The 25,040-nt window shown below is 45.4% G+C and overlaps 1 protein-coding gene across 1 annotated transcript in view; it reads left to right on the top strand.

The window, feature by feature from the left end:
- Positions 1-18,500, top strand: part of PLXNA4 (plexin A4) — a gene marked incomplete at both ends in the record, with an annotated part of 424,475 nt that extends 405,975 nt beyond the window's left edge. Inside the window, 5 exons of the mRNA XM_082308764.1 lie at positions 252-442; positions 4,211-4,380; positions 6,978-7,190; positions 17,503-17,653; positions 18,405-18,500. Of these exons, the coding sequence (XP_082164890.1) occupies positions 252-442; positions 4,211-4,380; positions 6,978-7,190; positions 17,503-17,653; positions 18,405-18,500 (821 nt within the window). The remainder of the gene's footprint in view (positions 1-251; positions 443-4,210; positions 4,381-6,977; positions 7,191-17,502; positions 17,654-18,404) is intronic.
- Positions 18,501-25,040: the final 6,540 nt, after the last annotated feature.

Below are 25,040 nucleotides of genomic sequence, written 5' to 3'. Positions count from 1 at the left end.
AACGTCACCCCAGGGTGGACTCACTAGCTGTGATTGTCTCAGCCCCACACCAGAATCTGTATGAGCATCCACTCCATATACTGAATGGGAGAGGTACTTGCTACCGAACCCAGACAGAAAATATCTTCTTCTTGCCTGTCTGATGAAAAAATTCTATTAGGTGGCATGTCATTAGCATATTTCCTTGGTGAAACCCATTAATCCCAATACGAGTGCTACTAGGGCTGAGATACATGCATCTCTCTTTGCAGAAAACATGATCCGTTACACAGGCAGCCCGGATAGCCTCCGTTCCCGCACCCCCATGATCACCCCTGACCTTGAGAGTGGAGTCAAGATGTGGCACTTGGTGAAGAACCATGAGCACGGTGACCAAAAAGAGGGTGACCGGGGCAGCAAGATGGTTTCTGAGATCTACCTGACGAGGCTACTTGCAACCAAGGTACATGGGGGGGGGGGGGGGGGGGGGGGGAAGAGGGTGAGAAATGGGTTTTTAAAGGAACTGCAGTGGAATGTTTTTCCTACAAGAAATGAGAAACTGCTCAAAGGATGCCAAAGGGGGATAAAGTGAGAAGCAAAATAGAGCAAGAAGAGTGCTCCAAGCATGGAGGGAAGGAGCTTGAATTTAGAAAGCAGAGTCAGAAAAGGGACATTGGCCAGCAACGAAGAGTAAAGAACCTAGGGCCATGAGACTGGCAGAGAAAGTCAGCACAGGGGTAGGTGTGTGTTGGGGCTGTTGATTATACTGGCTTGTAGTTTGTACCAAAATTGAGCAAATGAAGAGTCAGGGGTTCCAAGATCAGGTTCCAAGGATGTGTCACACCTCACAGTCTGAAATGGGCTCCTCTGCCACAAAACCCTGAGTTTTGTGCTACAAGTCCTTCTTCTCCACCATTCCCTTGGGCCTATAAAGACTCCTGTGCTGATGAATTGGCAGGGAGTTGACAGTGACGTGGCTAATAGGTGGCCAGCTCCAAGGAAAGCAAGCAGAGTTAGATGCCCATCCCCACTGAGACTTGGAAAGCTCAGGGTCTCCAAAGAGAAAATACAGATTAAGTCAGGTGGAGGCAGAGCAGGGACATCTTGAACTGAATCTCCAGACACATCTCACACATCACCACTGGCCCATGGCAGGTCTCTGCAGAGAGGGCAAGGACTGCCCGTGCTGTGAATACTTGCTGCCAGGGGTGATGCAGATCCAAGTCCTCCTTTATGTTGTGATCTGGCTGGTTGTGCTTTCCCAAAAGAACATTTCTTGGGTGTTGGGAAGCTGGTAAGATCCCATCTGCTCAATCCATATTCCCCCAAATGCTGGAAACCTACATGAAATCATACATGGGTGCCTGCCAGAGCCTGCAAAACTTCTGTAGCGGGGCAGTATGTGAGTGTTTAGCGTAACTGGGGATGCAGCACCATGGGGAGGACACTTGCACAAGTGGAGATCACTCAAGCTGACAGGTCTAAAACTTCCTGCAGTGGACTTTGTCTCCACGACAGCAACAGAAAGTGGCTTAATTGCCACTGTCTGCACAGAAAGAACTCACTGTCACTCACCACCATGCTGTCCCTTCCCTGTGAAGGACAAGGCCAGTTCTTGCTGCAGCTGGCTTGCTCTGGGGTTGACAAAAGCTCTCAGACCTTTCACCTTCTTTCGTCTCTAACTGAGACTATCTTCCACCTAACTCACTTGTAAAGAGCATGGGCGAAAGCAGTTGTCTGAGCTTACATTTATTTACTCTTTCACCCTGTGGATAATGGTCTCCTTGGAGAAGCCTGCACTAATGAAGAGGCTGCAACGATCTGCTTTTGCACCCCAGCAGGGACTAGGGCAGGTGGAGAGGAAGGCAGTAGAGTCAGAGAAAGGCTCCCTTTGCAGTTCTCCCATCCTTTTGCAGCACAGAGCATCTTTGTGCCCAAATCTCTCTAGCATGAGAATTATCTCAATGCATCCCAGAAGTGGAAACTGTAGGATAGCTGTGGCTCAGGTGTGGCTGATTATGGTGCTATCTCACCCTGTTCTGAGTGATCAAATAGCCCAATCTTGCTCCCTTCTCTGAAAGTTTGACTATTATAATTTCTTGTCAGGGTGTTAATAGGCACAAACACAATTTCATGTGTTCATGCAAACGCCATCTGAGTTTGCCCATCAGACAGGTCTCCATCACATGCTTATGTCCTACCATACAGTTTTACCTGAATATTTGTTCCTCAGCTCATTTTGCCACTGATGTCTGACTCTACCAGCATCCTCACTCAGGCTGTTTATGTTGCAGTGGGATTTGGAGATAAAGTGGCTTTGTCTTTAGCCCTTGGTACATGCCCAGTTCCCTGGCATCAAGATACTTTTACGGATCACACAACATAAAAAGAAAATGATGCTCCCCAGGGCCCGGGCCCCAGCTGGTGTAAACCAGCAAGCATCGGACCGGTGCTGATTTACGCTGTCTGGGGATACGTCCCCTACCCCGCCACTGAATTGCTTTTGCTTTCTGTTCCAGATCACAAACTCAACACTTGTTTTTTGTTTTGGTTTTGGATTTTTTTTGTGGAGATGGCTTGAAAGCAGCTGTGAAACTTGCACAGTAACAGAGAGAGTAGAAAGGCTGGGGCTTTATTGTTTTCCCTCTCGGGCCGAACAATTTTCTTTTCTCGTCATGACCATTTGAGGGAGGGAAAGAGAGCAATTGCTAGTAATACAATCCCAGGGAATATTTAGTTAAGCTGACAATGACTTTTATTCCAGTAAATCCCTGACCTCTGAGACCTAGAGTCTCTTGCGTAAAAGCCTCAGAGGTTTTCTTTGTGTTTGTGTGGGTGAGCATGTAGAGAACTAATTCCCTCCAGAAACCGAACCTGAGGGCAGCTCTTCCATGTCAGACCAACAAGATTTCCCCTCAGGGGCCCTTTCTGAGTCAGACATGTGCTGCAGGGCTTTATTCACCCTGTAGGAGTTCACACAAGCAAAAGGTACCTCTGTTTGTTTCCTGAAGGATAAATCAAGTGGTGAATCAGCAAGAGACACCAGCTTTCTAATTAAGTATTTGTTAGCACTATGTAAACTTGAGCCACTCTGGTGGAACCTGGTGCTTCATTTGTAGTAAGAATTTCTTTCATTGGTCTGCAGAGAAAGGGGAGGAGTTTATTTTTCAGAAGAGGAAATCTTGCATATCAAGAAACGTTTGTTAGAGATTTGATTGCTTTTTGGATATTTTAGCAGCTGTATGGTTTGTTCACATATAACTGCCTATGAAGCTCTGGTGGCAGAGCAGAGGTTCAAACGTGGGCTAGAGTTCTCCATTCAGCAGGGAAAGCGTGCCTTGCTTGGTTTGCCCCCAAACCCAGCCTGTCTGGTCACCTCCTGATATTCCAGCTCCTCACCTTCTTGCTAAAGGTCAGCTGTCCTCACTGGCTTTTCCAGGGAGTTTTGCCAAGCACAGGATATGGGATTCTCCTCCTAGAGGAGCATAAGGAGACCTCTGCAGTCTCTGCAGCGGATATTACTGAGGTCTGCAGAGCAGTATCTGACACATCCATGCATTACTTCTAGGGTTTGCCTCAGTCCCATGCCAATGGGTAGTAAAAAATGAGGTGTTCTCTTGGGGATTAAGATTAAGTTTGTGTTATTTATTATACTACTCACACATATAAAACATCCATCTCTCTGCAGGCACTCTTGTCCCATTTGTCTCAATGACACCTTCTGCTCTGCTCTACAGTCATCTGACTTCTATTCCCAGCTTAAGAATTGGCCCTGGATGAAAGCCAGCATAGAAAATGGCTAATTTTTGTCTCATACATGCACTAAAGCAGTTGACCGTGAAACTCAGAGGAGAGAAATTTCAGTGGGAACATATCTGGTCCTCTGCATCACCATATACCTGAGATGGGGCAAGGTATTCCACCACAGCTCAGCCAGTCTCCCTGGCGGGGAGTGCTAGTAGCAGAGAGGACAGGTAGCATCTTGACCTACTCCATTTAGCTGCTAACCAGATGTAGTGGATATTGTGAAGATGCACATGCCTGCTTAAAGACCTCTGTATTGAAATTTCCAACTCATGTCACATTTAACAGATATTAGATGGATCCCACTTTTCAATATCACTTTTGGGCCCGATTCACAGACATACTCTGTTTTCAGTGGGGTACCAAAATTCAATATCCTCTTCCCACTTGGTATCTCACATTCTTCTCTCCTTCCTTCTCCCAACAGGGCACCCTCCAGAAATTTGTAGACGACCTCTTTGAGACCATCTTCAGTACTGCTCACCGTGGCAGTGCACTTCCCCTGGCTATCAAATACATGTTTGACTTCTTGGATGAGCAGGCTGACAAGCACAACATCCATGACCCCCACGTGCGGCACACCTGGAAGAGCAATTGGTGAGTGAGACACCCCAGTACGAGGTCCTGGACTGGGATGCTGGCTGCTGGGGAAGCTGAGGAGCCTGGTGTGGGGTTCAGAGCACCAGGCTCAGTCTTCCCAAGCCTACGGGGAAGTCAGAATATCCAAGAATCCAAAGGATGCTCTCAAGGATGGAGCGCTTTGGTTAAAGAGGTCCCAGTTTGCCCTGTATTACATAGGGATGGCAGTATTTCTGAGGGACCTCATGAGGACATAGGAGGAAAAACAGTGAAATATTTAACTGCTGCAGTGTCCAGGCCCATAGGAATGTCTAGGGAGGCATGGGAGAGGATTCAGCACCACTGTCTTCATCTAGACTGGGTATTTGAATTCCTACTGTAGTCAGAGGGGGGCTAGAGCTCCATTTGTTTGCCCACACATAGTGTGTGGGCATCTGGTGCCATCTGAGATATTTCAAGGTATCCCAGACATCCACAGGGGATGTGTGGCACCCACAGGAGACTTGTACCCTCCTGGGCTAGCAGCTGGAGGCCAGGAGAGCATCTCAAATGGTACTAAGCACTTAAAGGGTCTGTAGCTGGGTGTGAGTCACCTTTGGAGTGAGTGACAGTCTGACATCAGCCCACTGCTCTAGCTGCCAGATAGCAGCCCCTCTTCATACGTGTAATGGGACAGTGGGGAAAAGCCAGGATCGGTGGAGAGAAAAGATCTCTGCAGCTCCTCTCCGCTGAGTCTCCCTGTTGGAAAAAGTTCCCTGGGGAATTGCTCCCTCCCCTTCTCCTGTGCAAATACAGGGACTATAAAAGGAACAGCAGAGGAGAGCCATGGGGCTCCCAGCTCATGCATTTTTTCCTTTTACCAGCCATGCTGATGGCAGATCGTCACAGCGCAATGACATAAAAAAAGAAACCCCATGCACCAAAGAGGCTTTCAACTAATGAAACATTAGCATATTATTAACATTATCTGCGGCACTAATCTAAGGCTGATTGCAGCCACTCAGACTAAATGAGCAGGAGGTTTATTTAAGGGGGGAGGAGGGAAGGCAGAGCGTGTGTATATGTGGGAAAAGGGGCAGTATGAAGAAATCGGTTCAATCAGATTAAATTAACTCAAAGTCACATCATGGGCTTCATTATTCCCAGCTAGGGACATCATCCCCCCAGCCCCTCCCCGCACCCGTACACACACTCAGGCACACATACATGTACTCTCTGCTCATCCTCACTATGGCTGTTTGCTATCCAAACACCTGCAGAAGTTCTGCACAGTTCACTCATCCACCTCATCCCCTAAAAGATGAATCCTCCATTCCCAGCCTAAAATATTTCCCTCCCACAACTCCCATCAGCTCTCATTGCTAGCATCTCCTGCTTCTCCTGAACTTCTGTCCCTTCCCCTATGGAGGTTGCTTGGCTGATAGGATTACCTGTGTGAGGTTTTCCTTATATTTGTTGTGTGATTTTGATGGTTCAGGAGAACATATAGTGGTTTAGGAAAATGTGCTGTCATCTCTCAGTCCGGACATGCTAAACTGCCTGCTGTTACCCAAAATGTATCAGACTTGGAGATGAATTTTTTATGGTGCTGTGAACACATGGGGGTAACAAGCAAATGGAAGGAACTGGGGAGTTTAGCCTGAACATCAGGTGAATTTGTTAAGCTGAAGAATAACCTCCTCCTGGGAAGGTGCAGAAACTGAAGGTAGACTTAGTCTACCTGACAGAGACACAAGAGTTTGACTCTGTGATCAGTGACACATCTGAACTCTTAGGCCACAATCATATGAATGCATTTAGTCTGACAAAAAAGCTTGAGGCAGAAGCTGGAGGTAGATACCTCAGGGCATCTCATACAAATGAACTGCTCTTTTGAGAAAAAGTCAGGGAAAAAAGGGCTTTGGATTGCAATTGGAATAACATTTCCTTGGTTAGGGCAGATATATTTTCATTTCAAAGCTTGCAACGCTTGTTTGCCAGTTCCTTTTTTTCCTTGAGGCAATAGGGTTTTCCCTGTCATGTAAGGACTGCTTCGTGCTCAGTGTGCTGGCATCATATGCAGGCTTGGGCTTGAGCTGTGAAGCGTGACAGTGCGTGGTGTCCACAGCACACAGTGCATGCCATTAACACCCCTAGTCTCAGCCTAGGAGCTCTGTCTACCTCTCTTCCCATGGGGTTGCTATGAGGGCTAAAAGCCAAGTCCCTCAATGACAAATGTTCACCATAATTTTTGTGGATGCAATGCCTATCCTTGTCTGACGAAGCAGCCAAGAGGTGCAACTTTACATTGCAACCTAACATAAAGAAGTTAGGAGTCATTTTCATCACCTCAATTATAATCCGATTAATTTATGTGCAACTTCAATAAGATGGCATTGACTTTAAGACTGATAAAATCTGGCTTGTAATGATAACAGGGAAAAAAGCCACTCCCAAGGTGACTCCACTGCTGTCCCTAGAGTCTGTAGGGAAGGAATTTATTGTATATCAAAGCTTATCCCAGAATCTTTATCTTCGCACCATGATCTTTGATTCCCATTCACCATTTACCATTGTAACCTCACACAAGAAAGCTGACTGACTCACCTCTTCCACCCCTCCCACCCCTCTTGCAGCCTGCCGTTACGGTTCTGGGTTAACATGATCAAGAACCCACAGTTCGTCTTCGACATCCACAAGAACAGCATCACAGATGCCTGTCTCTCTGTAGTGGCTCAGACTTTCATGGACTCCTGTTCAACCTCAGAACACCGTCTGGGCAAAGACTCACCCTCCAACAAGCTTCTGTACGCCAAGGACATCCCCAGCTACAAGAACTGGGTGGAAAGGTGAGTTTTAGCTCTTGATAGGAATGACATATGCAAGTGATACAATGAGGCCCTGCTTCATGGATGGAGGTAGGAGGCATAATCAGTATTGCTTTTGGTAGCTGCCTCCAGGCTTTTTTTCTTTGGTTATTGCCTAAGTAGAAAGCTCCACGTTAGCCTTTTATTCCCACATGTCTTGCAGCAGAGATGGAAATTTAATTAGAGGTGTGAACTGAAGGTGTTTGCTGTCATTGTTTCTCTTGAGGAGAAACGGTTGAGAAGCGATAGAGGGAGGAAGGAAGGGGAGGTGATGTGTTTGAGCCTTGCGAAGTACGCGGGCTTCTAAGTCTTTCCACACAGACCAGAAGTGATTTGCTGTTCTCAGCACCATTGTGACAGTCCCCACACTGCCTAGATCCCAAGGGTCATACGATTATCTCCCTTTATTCCAAGTCCAGTAGCTTTCCTTGGAGGCTCTTCTGTGCTTTGAATGAGATGTCATAAGATTGACAGGCTGGTGACTGAAGCTCTGCAGGTATTTTCTGAAAGGTCAGAGGTCTTTCCAAACATTTTATCCACATCTGCAAGACCTGTAGCTGTACTGTTCAATCTACTGAATTGAAGGTCAATGTCTGGCAAAGCTACTCTACAGGGAATACAACCAAGACAACTATTCCTTCAGTTTCTCTAAGATTTTCCACAGGACAAGCAAATAGCACATCTTGCACTCCATTCAGCAGGAGCCTGTCTGCTGGAGCAAGCCTTGCAGAAGTTGATCTGTGCTTTGTTTTCCAATATGCTTTGCTTGCCTGGTGTTATTGACAGATTTGGGAACTGCACAGATGGAGAATGATTACGACTCTGTAAATACAAGGATGGGTTTATCTTACAAATCATTCCTGTACAATGCCATCCAGTTTTAAGCAATGATCTGTCTGGATTTCTTCAGGAGCACTATCTAAAATTGATACCACGGCATGCAGGTTATATGAGACGTCTGCCAACGTAGGCACACTGGACTGTAAACCACTGTATTTCCTTTGGTGGGGGATGTTTTTCTCTCATCCTGTGAAGGGAAAGCATGGCTGATCAAAGAATTCTGTCTCCTAGCCGGCATGTGGTGACATTTTTTACAATAATGCTCCCATTGGTCTCTGATTTGTCTGGACAATTATTTTTAGATGTGGTTAAACACTTCTGCAAATGTCGTTTCTAGGCAACCTGTAAGGCTCTTACAAGCTACCTTGCTTAATTATGACCTACTTCTGGTACTATGTCCAAGTTTCTTAGTATGCATTGAGGTTGATTGCTGGATTGACCTGGATAGGGGGAAAGAGGTGTTTGAGATTCATTTAGAAATCAAGTTTGCACCAACAGTGACCCAAAGGTATCATACTCTAGTGATGCTTTAGCAGCCTTGCATGTAGTGGGTCGTTGGTTTCCGTGGACAAATACTTTGTTTTACATATGACCCTGGTTGACTTTTTATCTTTGGAGATGGTACATTTGAGTGACAAACTGAGGTATGTAGGTGGAGAACAGGGTATTTCCTCATGCTACACCTTTTTTTTCTGCATAAACAGAAGGCTGCAGTTTCCATTTTGTTTGTCCAGTATTGATTTCACTTTACAACTCTTTGGAGCTAAATCCTGTTGCCCAGTGATCTTCAGCAATAGGTGCTGCATTTCCCTGGAATTTTTCCCGAACAACTAGGTTTGCAAACGAGTACATAACACCTCCTGCTGCTAGTAAACAGCGCTGGATTTCTGTGCCCAGCATGTGCTGGGTTGTTATCTGCACTGATGTCTGACAACTTGAACTGAAGCCCAAGGGGAGGCTGCAGGTTTTGGAACATGGTTAGAGCTTCTGCCCTGCTTATATTTTTGTGTGTCAGTTCCACTGACTCAAGGCAGTGACACCTGGATGCTGTGGTAGATCAAAGAAAAAACATATCAAGGATGAATAAAATATAATTTCAATTCTACCCTAAATTCCTTTTCTCCATTCTGCAACTGTACTTTGAGGGAGTTATTCCAAGTCCAAAGGCTTCCAGTACCGGTTGGAGCTATTTCTGTAGTCAGTATCAGCTGGAGATGGCATCTTTCAAGACCACTAGACTTCTTCAAAGAGCGAATCATAAGATGAAAAGATTTTCAGCTGGGATGTTTAAGAAGCAGTTGAGTAAATCAGAAGGACCTGAAATCAAATTAACTTCTTTTTGATGAAGAAGAATCTATAAGAGGGCAATTAGGCAGTGGTAGATTGTAACCCTACTTGAAGGCACTCTGGAGTAAAGACAGGCTCCTGTCTTTTAACAGTTTTGTTGAAATGGTAGCTAAGCTGGATTACTCCAAGCCTTCCCTTTGCAACTCCCGCTTTCTCAGTGTGGAGTGTGCCTTTAGGACTCACAAACCGCAAAGCAGGGAATGACCTTGGCACAAAGAAGCAGGCATGGGTGAAAGTACGTACCTCCAATCCTTCAAAGATTAGTTTTCTACCTCTTTAGAGTGTAAATGTACATTGGGAAGGGAGTAGCTACAGATTCTGGCCTGATCAATGGTCTACCTCCACTTGGTAGTCAACTGGGAGTTTGATTTCAACAGTCCTTTTTTAACACTGTTGGAAGCAGAGGTAGACTCTGCCTGCTGAAACAAACCCACTGAGAAATCCTGACTTTTGGGAAAACCAGGTTCAGCATTCAATTTACACACCCAGGGGTCTTTCACTGTGAAAGCACATGGCTAAAAAGTATCTAGGTGCTGCCACATCTTGGGTTTCCTGCGGCAGAAGGTGAGGCCTGACTGAAGCAGGAGAATTAACCCAGGAAATGGGGACAGATTATTTGGCTTTTGTTGAAGCCATGAAGAGTCAGACTAGTTCTAAAACAAGGTGGAGGCTTTTCAATTATCATTATCTGAGTCTACTGAAAAAAGAGGAAAAGAATGGGAATGGTAGACTAGATTCTCATCTGACTTCTGTTAATAAAACTCCATAGGCTTTGCTGAATTTACATTAGAGCAGCTTCAGATCTGCATCTTTTCAAGTTTACTTCAAATGTCCCCTTTGAGCCTAGAAATCTGGAGAACTTGGGAGCATTTGATGCAATCCCCAAGCAATACAAAGGGGAGTCTGTTCTAATTGGGACTGTCTCATTAGCATTCAACACCACACTGAAAAGATGACAAAGGGCTGTGGCTGACCTTTCATTTCTCTCCATGCTGCCAAGCTTATGATAACACTTGTTTGAACTTCATTAACACCGTTTAATTGCCTGCATCACAATCAATACAATGTTTCCCTACCAAAGCCTGGCATGGAGGCAGGGGTGTGGGAAACTGAAAAGGGGCAGAGCACAAAAAGCAGAAGCCAAAGAGCTTTTCCGTTGCACACTGGTGCCCAAAATACCTACAGTGTTGCAAGGAGAGGAACTGGTGCTTTTTTCTCATTCCTGCAGGGACTTGATCTCCTTTTGGCTACTTATTGTGCATTAAAAATAGCCCCTCAAAGAAAAGCTGAAAGTCAATGGAGACATTGTAAATATTCTTAACACCTTGAGAATCTTCCAATGAAGACCATTCAAAATAGGCTTGCCAAGTTTGGGACTAAAGGAGGTTTAAAGTGACATGATCTGTGGGATTCAGCATTACAATATCTACCATTTATTATGTTAACTTGATACAAACACGACCTGACTTAGCTGTTGGTACCCAGGTCCTCGGTCCATGATCTCATCTATTTCCTTTTCCTGAAGCAACTATGATTTGCATGGCATAAGCCTTTAGATGTCAAGGTCTTAAGCTTAATAGAAAATTCTGTGGGAGTATGTTTGGAGTATGCAGAATGCATAGTCTGTCCCCATTCGGGATCTAACCTACCTCACTTGTCAGCCTGTGGTTCCAGGACTCTGTAGTCAACAGATGGTCTCTTCCAATGCAGTGCTTGTGATGTCTGTTGGCCGCTTTGCAGCTAACTTTAGAAAGAAAGACACATTGGACTAGTTTAGTACAATAAAGATTATGAACTGCATGCACCCTAACATTGTAAGTTATTGAGGTTTTAAACAGAAACATTGGGGTGACTCCAAGGGCTTTAAAAGAGACCATCAAATAACAGGTGCAAATTCTGGCTCTGCTTTAAAAAATGCAGTCTTCTGTGTCTCCTTTCCCTTTCAGAAAGAAGGCTCAAGATATAGCATACCAAGGGTTAAGGTAAGGGGGTGTTGTCAGTACAGATAATAAAAAACGGTGCTGAAAGGGCCTCAGGAGGTCAGCCCAACCAGCTCCTGCCTAAAGGATCAGCTCTGTCTAAAGCCTTCCTGACAGATGCTTGTCTACTCCTTTCTTAAAGGCCTCCAATGACAGAGCCTCTGCTCTCCTCAGGTAATCCATTCCTGCGCTTCCCTGTCCTTCCCATCAGAGTGTTTTCCCTGATGGCCAGCCAAAATCTCCCTGGCTGTAATTAAAGCCCATGCCATCTCATGGCATCCCCAGGGACATGGGTTACAGCTCATTCCTTACCTCTCTGCTGCAGCTTTTGGTGTATCTATCTGAAGACTGTTCACTTGTCTTTCTTCACCTTTAGTCTCCAAAAAGCTCCTGATATTTTCTCATTGCAGTAACATGCTGCTCTTACATAGTGCAGTTTTCAGCAGGCAAGATGAAAACGTGTCTAAACACAGAGGGTACAACCTCAGACCCACACATCCTCTGCACTGAGACGATGCTGGATGGTATCTTTTCCCAGAGAAACTACCTGTTCACTGATTCACTCTTCAGCCATTGACTCAGTGCTGCCCGCCCATTCTCTACCACTTATTCTGAGATGAAAAGCAGCAGAAAAAGTCATACATATGCAAAATAAAATCATTGCCCTAGCTAGGGGATGCATGCACAGACAGAATCATTCCCTCAAGCTCTTCAAGGCAAATCTCTGGAAGAGCTGTCAGATCTTCAGCTAACTTTGGGGGCTGGTACCTTTTGCTTAGCTGTCATGCTGTTACTGCCAAAGTTCAATCAGTGTCCAACATCCTGGCCTTGAACCTCCCTCCAAAATAAGATCATTCTGGGCTAACAGTCTTGTTGCTGCCTGTAGCTGAATCAGCACAAATACAAACTTTGCAGCTCAGATGCTTCCCAGGAAACTAAAACTGCCATGCCATGTCAACAGAAGAACTGACAGCATGTCCTTGCATTGCTTCACTTCATCCCATAAAAGAGCTGGCCGCTAGGTTATTCCCAAGCTTTCCTTCTACTCTGCTTTGCTATAGCAGTCCCCCATATCCCTTTCATCCATCTCTTCCTCCTTCAGTGGTCTGGATACAGCCGGCTATTGCATAACCCTAATTATGTTATTGCTGTAATTGCGTCTGCCGTCTGCAGCACATGGATTCGTTACAAGCTTTTCATATGCTAAAATGATTATTAATGAGTGCAGTCCCAACCCAGCGACGGCACAACAACAGCCATGACAAAAAGATCTTTTGGAAGGCAATTAGCTCCATGCTAAGCTGCCTAAACCACGGCAGTGCTGGAAAATTTCAGGAAGCACTGGCAACACGGCTTTTCTCTTCTCTTTTGATGAGTTAATGAGTTACTGAGTGGCAGCAGGCACAGTCATTCTTGTGAAACAGCTTCACTAAGGAGCCTTTCCTGGTTGGTACCAAAGGCAAGAGCATTTACCCCTGGCTCAACAGAGGGCAAGATGTATTACTGGGTCACTGTTGTATTGCTTTCCTTACAAAAACAAAACAAAACCAATCAAAACAAACACAAGCCAGGGAAAGAGGCGGATGTGAAAGCAACAAGAACAATTTTTTTAGAATAAGAGGGAACACTACTATATACTGGTGCATCCAAAGTCCTTCCCCATACAATAGTGGCAATGGATGGTCTCATGGGCTTTCCTGTTCAAGCCAGCCTGGGGTGAGTTGCTGTGCTAATGATACCTATGGAGTCACATCCTATGGTCTAGTAATCCTCACAGCCTCCATTTGAGTTTCTGATGTGCTTGAGTGAGGGATTTACACAATTTTCTGATCATAGAATCACAGAATCTTTAAGGTTGGAAAAGACCCTTAAGATCATCGAGTCCAACCGTTAACCTATCACTGCCAAGCCCACCATGTCCTCGAGCACCACGTCTACCCTTCTTTTAAATACCTCCAGGGATGGAGACTCAACCACTGCCCTGGGCAGCCTGTTCCAATGCTTGACCACCCTTTCAGTGAAGAAGTTTTTTCTAATATCCAACCTAAACCTCACCTGGCGCAGCTTGAGGCCGTTTCCTCTCATCATATCGCTTGTTACTAGGGAGAAGAGACCAACCCCCACCTGGCTACAACCTCCTTTCAGGCAGTTGTAGAGAGCAATAAGGTCTCCCCTCAGCCTCGTCTTCTCCAAACTAAACAAGCCCAGTTCCCTCAGCCGCTCCTCGTAAGACTTGTTCTCTAGACCCTTCACCAACTTCGTTGCCCTTCTTTGGCCACGCTCCAGCACCTCGATGTCCTTCTTGGAGTGAGGGGCCCAAAACTGAACACAGTACTCGAGGTGCGGCCTCACCAGTGCGGAGTAGAGGGGCACTATCACCTCCCTGGTCCTGCTGGCCACACTATTCCCGATACAATGATGTATCATGATGTCTAATGACCAAGTTTCCTGCCGTATCGGAGAATGAGCAGCCTTGAGGTAAGAACTGTCTCCTCCTGTGGAAATTCAAGCACATAAGAAAGGATCTTTTGATGTGCACCTAAGGATCTCCTGGAAGTAGCTGGAAAAGGATCCACTGGAGATAACCAAAACTGGAGTACAGAAGAAGGAGCAAATCTGAAGCACCAGGCCAGTAAGTGGTGCACATATGAACAAGTAGTCACCATCTTCTACTTTGGACTCTCAGTCATGAACCTTTGGAGGGAGACTAAGCTAGATTTGCTGCTTTGCTACCTTTCTGTCTCATTCAGAGGGAATCTGGCTTAGTCTTACATTCCCAACCTCCTGCTGGCTCATGCAGCCTCTGGGGGTAGGGAAGTGTGAGTCAATGATCTGCCCATGTCTCAGGCGAGATCTGGTGACTCTCAGCTTAGGGATGCTCAGAGGAACAGCATGGTGAAGGAGCATCTCACTCCCCCTGCACTGGTTCACAGTTCAGCTATGGTGTAAGTGAGAGCTGTCAGCTGCAGGGGCGAAGGGAAGCGGCACACAGGCAGCCTTGCAAATGCTGGCAGTGAAAATGTACCCAGGACCTCTGGGGTTCGGTGACAGCTTCATGGTGGTTTTGAAGACATTAGGGGTATGCAAATGGCAGAGAAGCCCTAAGTACCTCTGAGGATCTGGGCTCAAATAGAAGGTAAATAAAGACTCAGCAGGGATGTTGTCATCTCCCCGCTAGGATGCTTTAATATACACATTCATAATTTCTTTAGAGAGCACAATGATGGCTTCATTAGAAAAACTTCTGAATAAATAAGTCATTTGGCCATGGCAGAGTTCTGATGGAAGGATATTATATGTCTTCTCCGTATACTAGCAGCTAGGTTTGATTATTGGAACACACTTTTTTTTTTTCCTTCTTTTTCTTTTATTTTTCCTGCAAAGCACACTTCTACAATATCTTAGTTTTCAGCCTTAATGGGAAATGACTGCTCAGGTGTACGATGGCCAGGGAATTGAGACTGGGGGAGACCAGGACACTTTGGTGTGGCAGTAGGTGATGGCCTGTGAACCCAGCACACTGAGATCACAGCTTGGGAGTCTGTCATGGCTGGAGAGGCCTCCAAGCCCTGAAACTCAGATCCTTGCATCCTGTCCTTCGCTCCAGGGAGCATTGTGTGTTGTTTTTCATTGTTCAGATGAGTCACAGGAGCATTATGCTGCTGGGAAAATATCTCTGCAAGGCTGGAAAGGGACTGGGGAGCTTTCAGACCCTTGTGAGTCACAGACCCAGGAGAGCATTGCTACCAGGTGAAAGGGAGACAGCAGAAACTTGGAGAAGCAGACGATACGTGTGTCTGTGTTTCACTTTTTAGAAGTGCCCCATCCTTGCACCCACTATCCTGCCACCATCTGAAGACTAGACAAACCAGGGAGGAAAAAGAGCATTTCAACTGCTTGTCAGAGCCAGACTGGCAAATACAACACAGTACCTCTGCTTTCCTTCACCGGCCTAATTTATTTTTGCTGTGATGTAATCCTCTTCACTTTTCATTTCGCCCAGCAGGAAGGTGCCTATGCAGTATTCATGAGGAGCTGGGCTCTTCTCCATGGGCTCTTCTTAGGCTCCATAAATCAATGCATTTCACTGCATTGCAGGCTGTTTTTCCCCACAAGTTTATGAACTGTGCTGCTTGCACATGGATGTAGTTTTCTTTGGGTGCCAAAGCACACCTTGTTTTTGGCCATAAGACTCCTTGTTTCTCAACAATGTGCTTTGGCTCTGAGGAGTCTGCAATAGCATTCTCATGGATGCCACCAGTCCCTCACGCTTTCTCTTGTCAGAAGTGCATGCAGCACAGGTCTGATTTTGTCTATCTGCTGATGCTGAGACTTGTTTGAGGTCTAGAAATATTTATTCATCCTGCTCATCATTTTCTCCTGGAAGTAGCTCTGCAGGACAGGTCCTCATGATGTTTACAGATGGCTCCTTCCCTTGACAACTGTTCAGGTCCACTCGGGGGTTGGGGATTAGGCAAAGTATAAAGTAAAATCAAGCCCAGACCAGTCATCACTGGAGTGCTGGGAGTGAGCAATATTTAGACCATGGAACTGAGTTAGACCGGGACTTTTGGCTGGTCCTGAGCCCAGAAGACAATATGCTAGGACTCCAGGGAGAGTAATGTTGTTGTGCATACTGGAAGTTGCAGTAAAGTTAATGAGGTTTGCATGAGATTTTATGATGAGCCAGAGTCTAGCTCTGGAAGGAGCCAGGCTGGAAGACTATGCACAGAGCTGGGAGAGGGACCTCTGCCTGCTACGCCTTTCTCTTCCAAGGGTTACATCAACCCCACTCTGCAAAACCAGGATAGCAACTGAGACCAACCCATTGCAATAAATCAGGATGGGAGTGCAGGAGACAAAATCAGACAGCAAAACTGGAGCCTTCTGATGCGGAGGGGTTTCCTTCCAGTGCTGTCGCACTGTGCTGTCTTTCATATGAGACTTCAGCAGCTGCTTGTCCCGCTCTGTCATAGAGAGTATTTTCCCACTTGTCTGTCTGAAGGATACTTATCATACAGCACTTCAGTGTCCAATTTCTCTGCAGTGGAAAACAGCCTCCATCTCAGCAGGTGTCTCAACGCTGTTTACAGGACACCTGTCAGCTCTTTTGGCTCCCCGTCCCCTCTGCCTCCTAATTATAAAATTGTGGATTGCTGCAGCTATGGGCTTTTTTTCTTTTTTTTTTTTTCCTTGTGCACAAAATGTCAAATTGCAGAAATTAAAAATGTAAATGATGGCGTCTAATTAACCAGTTGACAGCAGAGCACAGCTGCGAGTGACAGTGACTGATTACCTTCCGCAAACCTTGTCCTCCAAGACCTGCCTTACCCGGGGGACAAAGGACATCGAAAATAGCAACTTCCTTAAAGAGACATTGCTCTGCTGATGAAGCCTGATGGGCAATGGTTCTAGGGACTCCATATCTTACAGATAAAGCCCCAGTCCTCTTGAGCTCAAGGGGAATGTTGTTGATTCCTAAGGGAAGCAGATTTTCCCCAGTCAGAGTGGGGATGGGGGTGTTTTGAAGCCTGTTGCCACAAACTGTGACATCAGGCCAGCTTAAAATTTGGGGCAAAAGGGAGATGTTGAGCATCAGAGGAGTTGCTGTGATAGACTGGATTCAGTGTGGGAGGTGGATGATGTTAGCAATGGATGCAGATGAACTAGTGTGAACAGTGCAAGAAAGCATGCAAAGCTTTTTTTGTCTATGGGAGCGAAGTCCTGAGCTCTCAGTGGGCAGCGAGATCAGTGGGACTTGCCTGTGGGACTGGAGACAGTGCTCAAAGCCCCTGAAGGCCTGACAAAGGAATCCAGCATCAATAGGTACTACCTACTTCTTTGGTGGCATGGAGAAAGTTTACAGGACGCACTTTGGGGTTTCAGTCTCAGAATAGGGTTGAGTGAATACAACACACGTCTGGTATCCAGGAATAGTGCTTCAGTAATTTCCACTTTTGGCTAAGTCATCTCCCTTGCTGTAAAAGAAGAGCATGACCAGGTATATCATTGACGCACCAGAAGAGCCCAAGAGTGCTAAGTGTGTCCTCTCTCCTTATTGTTGATGGCTTTCATCTCTTGATTCCCTACTTCTCCCCTCAAGAAACACCTGTATTTCTCTCTCTCAGGTACTATTCAGACATCGCCAAAATGCCAGCAATCAGTGACCAGGACATGAATGCATACTTGGCTGAGCAGTCTCGCATGCATATGAACGAGTTCAACACTATGAGTGCGCTCTCAGAGATATACTCCTACGTTGGCAAGTACAGCGAGGAGGTAAGAGCCTTGGAGGGGAAAGAGCAGTTCTGCAGGACCATGGGACACCCCACCCATTCCCAGGGCCCAGCATGCGTCACAGATACCTATCTTCATCCTGGCTAGGGAGATGATGGATTTAAGGAATGAAAAGCAAGGCTGGGGTCTGGAAAGGGAGGGCCTGGGATTATTGGTCTCCCCAGTACTCTTTCATCTGGATCCCTGTTATTTTTGCCTCCTATTATTGGTCAATCAGATTTAGATGGCTTGCAGTAGTCCATGGTCAGATGTTAGCTTGCTACAGAGGAGCCCTATATAAGCCCTACATCACATGTCTCCAAAAGTTGTTTAAACATATGTGCCCAGTGCCATTTTAGATATCCTAAAGCACCCGAGAATGGTCCAGCAAACATGACACGGAACTTGAAGGTGACCAGCATGGTTCTGTGTGTTGAAGACCAAGTGAGATACCTTAAGGCATCTCAAGTGGCATGGCAAGGTGATGAATGAAGCTACCAAATAACTGATTTCCAAGATAAGAATCCATTTGATTGGTTGCAATGTAGAGGTCTGCATTTAGTCAGATATGTCTTAAACTGCCTGCCTGGTTCCCTCCTGACTGACCTGGTTTTCATGATCTAAACTAAGCCTGGGACCCCCCTTAGGGAAAGCTGATCCTCATCTGCTGCTGTAAGATGCTGGACTTGCTCCTTTTGGGAAAAAAAAAAAAAAAAATTAAATCCCTACAATTTCTTTCTCTCTGTTTTTCCAGATTCTCGGAGCCCTTGATCAAGACGACCAGGCTGGGAAACAGAAACTTGCCTACAAACTTGAACAAGTCATAACCCTCATGAGCATAGACAGCTGAGAACTGTCCTGCCAGGGACACCCTGGGAGGGATAAACCAAGTCGTGCCTCACTCAAGATCATCATCTTTACCAAGTGCAAGTTTTGATTGGCTGTAAGCAGAGTCACCTGAACAACGCTCCTCTCTCTCTCTCATTTCTTTCTTTTTCAAAATCTATGGACAAAGCAACAAAGCCCCAGGGGTTAAAAGACTGCAGAGGAATCTTGGCTCTGGGGAAATCAAGACGTTTGGGTGGAGCTCTCCTTTTCACAGCTTCCCCTCTGCCTTTGCCCTAGAGAAAAACTATTACACACAAAAAAAACCCCTACAAACCTTCCCCCAACATCACATCATCACTCTGCAGATGGGAAATTGGGAGGTCACCTCTGTCATGCTGCTTTAACTGCCCTCCTAGGGCTGTAGCCTCTGGAGTGGACATGGAAATGAACACAGTATTACTAAAAGTCTCCCCAAGGGGAAGGCAGCCTGCCTGCAGGGATCCTGGAAGGCAGGAACAAATTGAGATCCTCTCCTGCAGAGCCATTGCAACTCTATCTCTTGATAGTGACCCACTGGGAGAGGAACCCCAAGGCTCCCCGAAAAATGCCACAGCTCCGTCCAGAGTGGGACCATTGTGGCTCTTATCTGCCTGGGCAAACAGCAGTGTAGCTGCTCTCTTGGGGCAGGGGAAGGGTCAAGAGGGGAGGAGGAGACCAACACTCCCCTGCCCATGTGTTTCATATGGTTATTCTTATTTTTCAAAGAGACCTGTGTCCCCCTCTGTCTTTCTCATTGTGTCCTGTTGGTCGTAGCACTGCGGCAAAATGTTCTCTCTGCTCAGTGGCATCCCGTTGGTGGTGGTTCTGTTCCTTCTGACAATGGACAGCACAGCATCTCCCTCATTCCCACCTCAGCTTGGAAAGCAAGAGCCACAAGTCTCATTTTGTTCCAGGCAAGGAGCTTGGCCTTCAAAAAACAAACAGAGGTATTTTTTTTAAAGCTGTTAGTTCTTTCCATTTTATTGCCTCAACTGGAACAAAGCTATTGTTTTCTCATGGTGGAATATCAGAAGGATACTGAAGGGCTTGCCATGAAGCAAGGTGGTGCATAGGACTGATGGTAAAACCTTCCTTCAAAGCCACTCCTAAGAGGAAATGTCACCACACATTTTGGAAGGAAATCTTGGAGGAAATCCAAATGAAACACTGCAAAATATTCTTCTACCTAGATACCCCCAGCCAAACTGCATGTCTTCTGGAGGTCTCTGAACCACTGTAAGCTCATCTGCCTTTTGGTGCCAACTCCTGGCCTTTCCTCTTCTCCATTTCTGGAACCAACAGTTGCTGCCTGGGAAGGATTTGCTCTCTCTTTGCACTTCCTCTCCCTTCAGAGATCACTGTCACCACAGGACAATTGTGGGTGATTACCCCATCCTATGCTCTGCTCAGCTCCTCCGGAACAACATCTCAACCTGTTTCATGACCAACCAAAGAGGAGTGAGCTACTGCATCTCTTCTGCATTTAGCTATTTTTTTCATGCAGCTGCCAGCCTGGATAATGCCATGGTTCAGCATAGCGGGAGACCTTCGGGGTCTGGAGAACCTTGCATCTTGAAGACAATGGAGGCAAGAGCTGGGTCTGCATTCATCTCACCAGAAATGAACAGAGCTCACTAGCAGATGGAGGAGTGGGCTGATGCCACAGAGAATCAGCCCATATCCATCTCACACCATCCTCAGAGCTACAGCCTGGATCTACTTTGCACCTGGAGGGAGGAAGGGGTAAAGACAGGGTGTGTAAATTGATTAGAGAATGAGTGCATTTGGTTTTATTCATGCCTCTTGCTTAGCAAACCAGAACCTCTTCAGAGTGACGGATCATGAGTGTGTCTAATGGGGGATGTGGTGCAAACAGGAGTCGGTCAGCAAGCGGGTTTTGTTCAGCCAAGCAGATACACATGTAGGCAAGTCTTTCTAAAATCATTTAAAGAACAGCAGTCCAAAACTGGATGTGTCTGTGGGGAGAATATCACAAGATTCATATTCAAACAGCAAACTTAGGGACACGTCTTGGTTTTAAAACCCCAGACATTTCTCTCTTGATTATAATTATTATTATTTTGTGCGTGTGTGTGTGTGTGTGTGTGTATCTGTGTGTGCGTGTGTGTTATTTCCTTTTTAGTTTTGCTTGCTTTCTGTTCAATTGCTGAGCTGATGGACTCATCATGCACCTTATGGACATCTCAGCATTTTTAAGAGGCCTGCGCATTGGAAATGATTTGGGTTCGGTTGGTTCTGCCATGGTTTTGTTGATCCATTTAGTAATGTCAGCGCATGTTCCAGATTCATTGATTATGGCTGTGAAAGTGGGGTGGAAGTCCCACCAGAGCCAGTGGTAAGAAAATTACAACACCACAAACACAATATTTTTTATAAGTACATAAAAAAGGAAAATTAAAAAAAAAAAAGGAAGAAACCAAAGGTTTTGACAAACAAAGTGCCACAAAAGATAAATATGGACCCTATTGTCATGCCTTGTACTCACAGCTGGATGGTAGGAGTCTAAGGACAAATAGCTGGCTTGAAAGGAAGTGGTTATGAGTGATGGGCTATACTGCCTGGACATGCACATATGAAAGGAAGAAGAAGCTGTTTAAAAAAAAAAAAGTATCAAAGTGAACTGGTGTAATCCTGCACTGTTACTGAAGTCAGAGGAACACCACAGGGGAAATTTGAGACTCACCCTGTTTCTTTTTGATGTTTTCAGGGCTGTGTTTTTGTTTTACTATGGTTGTTTTCCATTGTTATTATTTTATTTCTTCTTGCTGGTACGGAGTTTCTCATCTGTAATATATTTATATTTTTCATGAAAAACTTGAACACTTCAGAGACACTGAGAATGAAACATTTAGGGGAAATGGGAAGTGCCATGAGATTGGTGTCTTAACCCTTCCCAACTTCCCATTTAGGCATTTCTGTTTTCTCTCCACCCTCTTCTTTCCCCCATCCCCAGGATTTGAAAGAAAAATCTGTATTTTGCTTCTCTTTCATCTCCTTCTTTTTTTTTTTATTTTTCTTTTTGTTTTTCTTTATTTGGTGTTTGAGCTGGTTTTGGTTTTCGCTTGGAAAATGTGCCAGAATCGTGATGTAAATGCGTGGGCTTCCTCCCCTGTCCCCTTCAGTGCCCTCCCCATTTCCAACCACTGTCCCAGCATCCCCCAGTCTATGAGAGGTCTTGGCGTCTTTCTTCCCAGCCTCACCTGTTGAGCTAACTATTTTTTAAGTGCATGTAAAATACAACTAAAAACAAAGACACAAGCAGAAGAATGAGCCCTGCTACAACATGGATGCGTTCTTTTCCTCTTCCTTTGATTTGTTTCCCCCTACCTCCCTTTCCACACTTGACAAACAATGCCGAATAGGTGGTATTCCACACTGTTTTTCAAGCCACACGGAGAAACCTGGAGCCCAAGTCCCTAGAAGTCAATGGACAGGCTCCTAATATGCCAGATGATAGGCTGATCTTTATGGGTATTTCTCAAACACTGCAATCAAGACAATGAATGCCGACACTTGCAGCACTATCAGAAATGGGGAAAGGGAATTCATGAAGACTCTCTGTGGTTCTACTGAGAGAGCTAGGATTATTTCTTCACTGCAGAGTTTGCTCTGGGACTTTATGCCTGGGTTAGAGAAACAAAAAGTGAACAGTGCCTCTGCAAACATATCGTGTCCTCCCTCTGAGTGTACTCACCTATCAATGACACAGTGATCTGAGACATAATCCATCATGTCATTGCTTTTGCAGACTGAACCTTCTGGTAAACACTGTCGTGAGAAAAGTTGTGTGTTATCTGGAAGAAGGTGTTAGAAATTGTTACTGCTTGAACAGACAGCACAGGAGAACTACCAAAAAGGAGAAATGCAGCCATCCAAGGGCACCTTCTTCTCCCAACATGCCCCAGTCCTTCTCTTCCCACTCTTGATTCTGTCCTGAACATATCTGAAGGTTTAGTCCAATCCAGCATACACCGGCCTTGCTCCATTAGGTAAGGGGGCTATGCCAATTTTCTCATCTGTAGTTTCACCACTGTAGTTGTCTTCTCAGACTTCTTTGACACTGGAGACCATAAAAAATGTTATGACATGAAGAAGATTTACCAGCAGAATTTTGGTTGGTATTTGCTTTAATTGAAAAGTGACTACCAAAGTTTCCAGATCTTGTGCCCACAGGGAGGTGTTTAGCGTGAAGGGAGAAAGACCAAGCAAATCACGTAATTGTCATCATTAATGCTGTTGAAAACTGATAGATATAGTGTGTTAAGAGTCCAGTGGCTACTCTCATTGTTGACTCAGCCAACACAAAGATTAGACATCCCTTCCACTTTTCCTAAAGGCCAGGATTCCTATGGTGTAACAACCCAAACACAAACCAGGTAATATCAAGAAGAAAATTGTTTAAAAGTAAGCCAAAACACAAAATGTAGTTCGGTCCTTCCCCAAGGCTTTAATGAAGTGCTTTGGAAAGAGACACTATTATGTGGAAGACTTCCAAAGGAAGATTGGTAACCTGAAAGGACCAAGTCCCAGGGCTCTTCTTAGTGGGGCATACATTTGTGTCTCCATGAGGGACCCTCAAGTCCAAGGACCATCTCACACCAAAAAGAAAAGTCTGGGCTGCTGGAGATGACCAGAACTACTCTCTCACATCACCAAGGCATCAGTAAAACAAGCCATGCTTCACCCTTCCCAGCAGCCTGTAGAAGAATTGCTCATGAAGAAAATGTATATCTGATTGATAGAGTAGAGATATTTCATGGTGCTGTAAAAGGAATGAGAGGGAGGAAGAAAACTGGTCCTGCTTCCCAAACTCCTGGGGCAGGCTCTAGTATGTAAGAGGTTTGCTCCTCCATAGAAATCTCTTGCTTTCTGTGATGGCCATTGCTGATGTGGTAAGATGCCGTGACCAGATATGCACTTTGCTGGAACCCTATCAATCCCAACAAGGTGCTTTTAGTCCCTTTCCTCTCTTTGGTTCAGCATTTAGCTGAAGAAGCCAGACAGAAAGCAGTGTACAAAAATGTGTATGTTGGCCCCATCAGGCTTGTGCTAGTTTTGGGTGGCTCACCAAGATCTGCATCCAGGAATCCCAGTTTGCCTATCCCTCACCCTTGAATGACGAAATCAGTATAAACATCCATCTCAAATCAGTGCTGTTGTCTAAACTCCTTTGAGCATCTTGTAACCTTCTTTCCTGGGATGACATGAGGACCTCAGGAATGGATCTCTTTCTCCAAGCTAGGGAGCTATGATCATTTACACGGTCATAGTAGATTGCTTTTCTGTATTGGCAGATGCCTTGCCATGACAACTGTCAGGTAGAGAAACATTGGCAAAGCCTCGGTGATGCCAGGACAATTTGCTGTGTGCACCTGATGAGTAGTACAAGAGTTGTCCCCCAGGGTAGGTGGAGGTCTTGGGATGTCCTAGCTCTTGCCATCCAAACTTGGTATGCTGTGGAGCAGGCACCTAATGAAGTGAGTGAACCTCAATGTCACAGTGTAAACCTAAGCCTCCTGGCCATTCACAGCCTGAGTTTTCCTGCTTCGTACCCAGTGCTGTTCCCATTTCAGAGTATTGTTGGGTTCATGGAGTCCTGCAGTTTTCCCTAACCTCTGCCACTGCGCAATGCCCCTTCCTCCAAAAAAGTTGTGTTGTCTTACAGGGGATAACCGTTTTGTGGAGAATACTTTGAAAACAGAGCTTGTCAACCATGTTTTATTTGGGATGGCTCAGTTCACTACACTGTTAGAGGAGCACCCAAGGGGACACAGGCTTACAGCAACAAATTAATTTGTAGAAGGATGTCAAAAAAAAAAAAAAGAAAAAAAAAAAAAAAAGATTTACCCTTGGAAAAAGTAAAACCACCAAAAAAAACCCAGCAAGGATATAAAGCTGCTTAGTCTAATCAACCTGTCACGTGTGTGATTTCTGTTGTTGTCGTTGTTGTTGTTTGTTCATTGGCGCTTTTTTTTGTGTTAATCTTCTGTTCTAAAAATGGAGAGTTTACCTCAAGAAATTCTTTCTGCTTGGAAACAGATCACCTCAAAGACACTCACAGCAGAGAGCAGTGTTCAGGGAAGGTCAGTAAAGGGTACCTGCATGTAGAAAATGGGGAAAACCAGGACATTTAGATCCTTTCAGCATTCCTTTTTCTTGCTGGTGTGGTCTGGGGTCGTTCCTTGACTCTGAGGGCAGCATTTCCCAGTTGGAGAGGTTGCTGTTGACTTTGAGATAGACTGAGACACAAGAGCCAGTTGGAGAACTCAAGGAACATGTCCAAGCTTGCAGTCCTTTCTGAAGTATCTTAAGAGAAACTTGGTGTTATTTAAAATTTTTATGCTGCTCTTTCTCCAGTCCCTGGAGAAAATCCACTTTCCAACCCAGAATGGGATAAGGAAGCAGAGACATTAGGTGCTAGCTAAATGCTCCCAGTGTTTTCCCCAATGAATCATGACGAGAGGCAACTGGATTTTTTAACGTCACGAGACAGGCCCTTCCT

The sequence above is a fragment of the Platalea leucorodia genome (genome assembly GCF_965183815.1).
Source record: "Platalea leucorodia genome assembly, chromosome: 4".
Taxonomy (NCBI): Eukaryota; Metazoa; Chordata; class Aves; order Pelecaniformes; family Threskiornithidae; genus Platalea; species Platalea leucorodia.
This window is presented reverse-complemented; position numbering and strand designations above follow the sequence as displayed.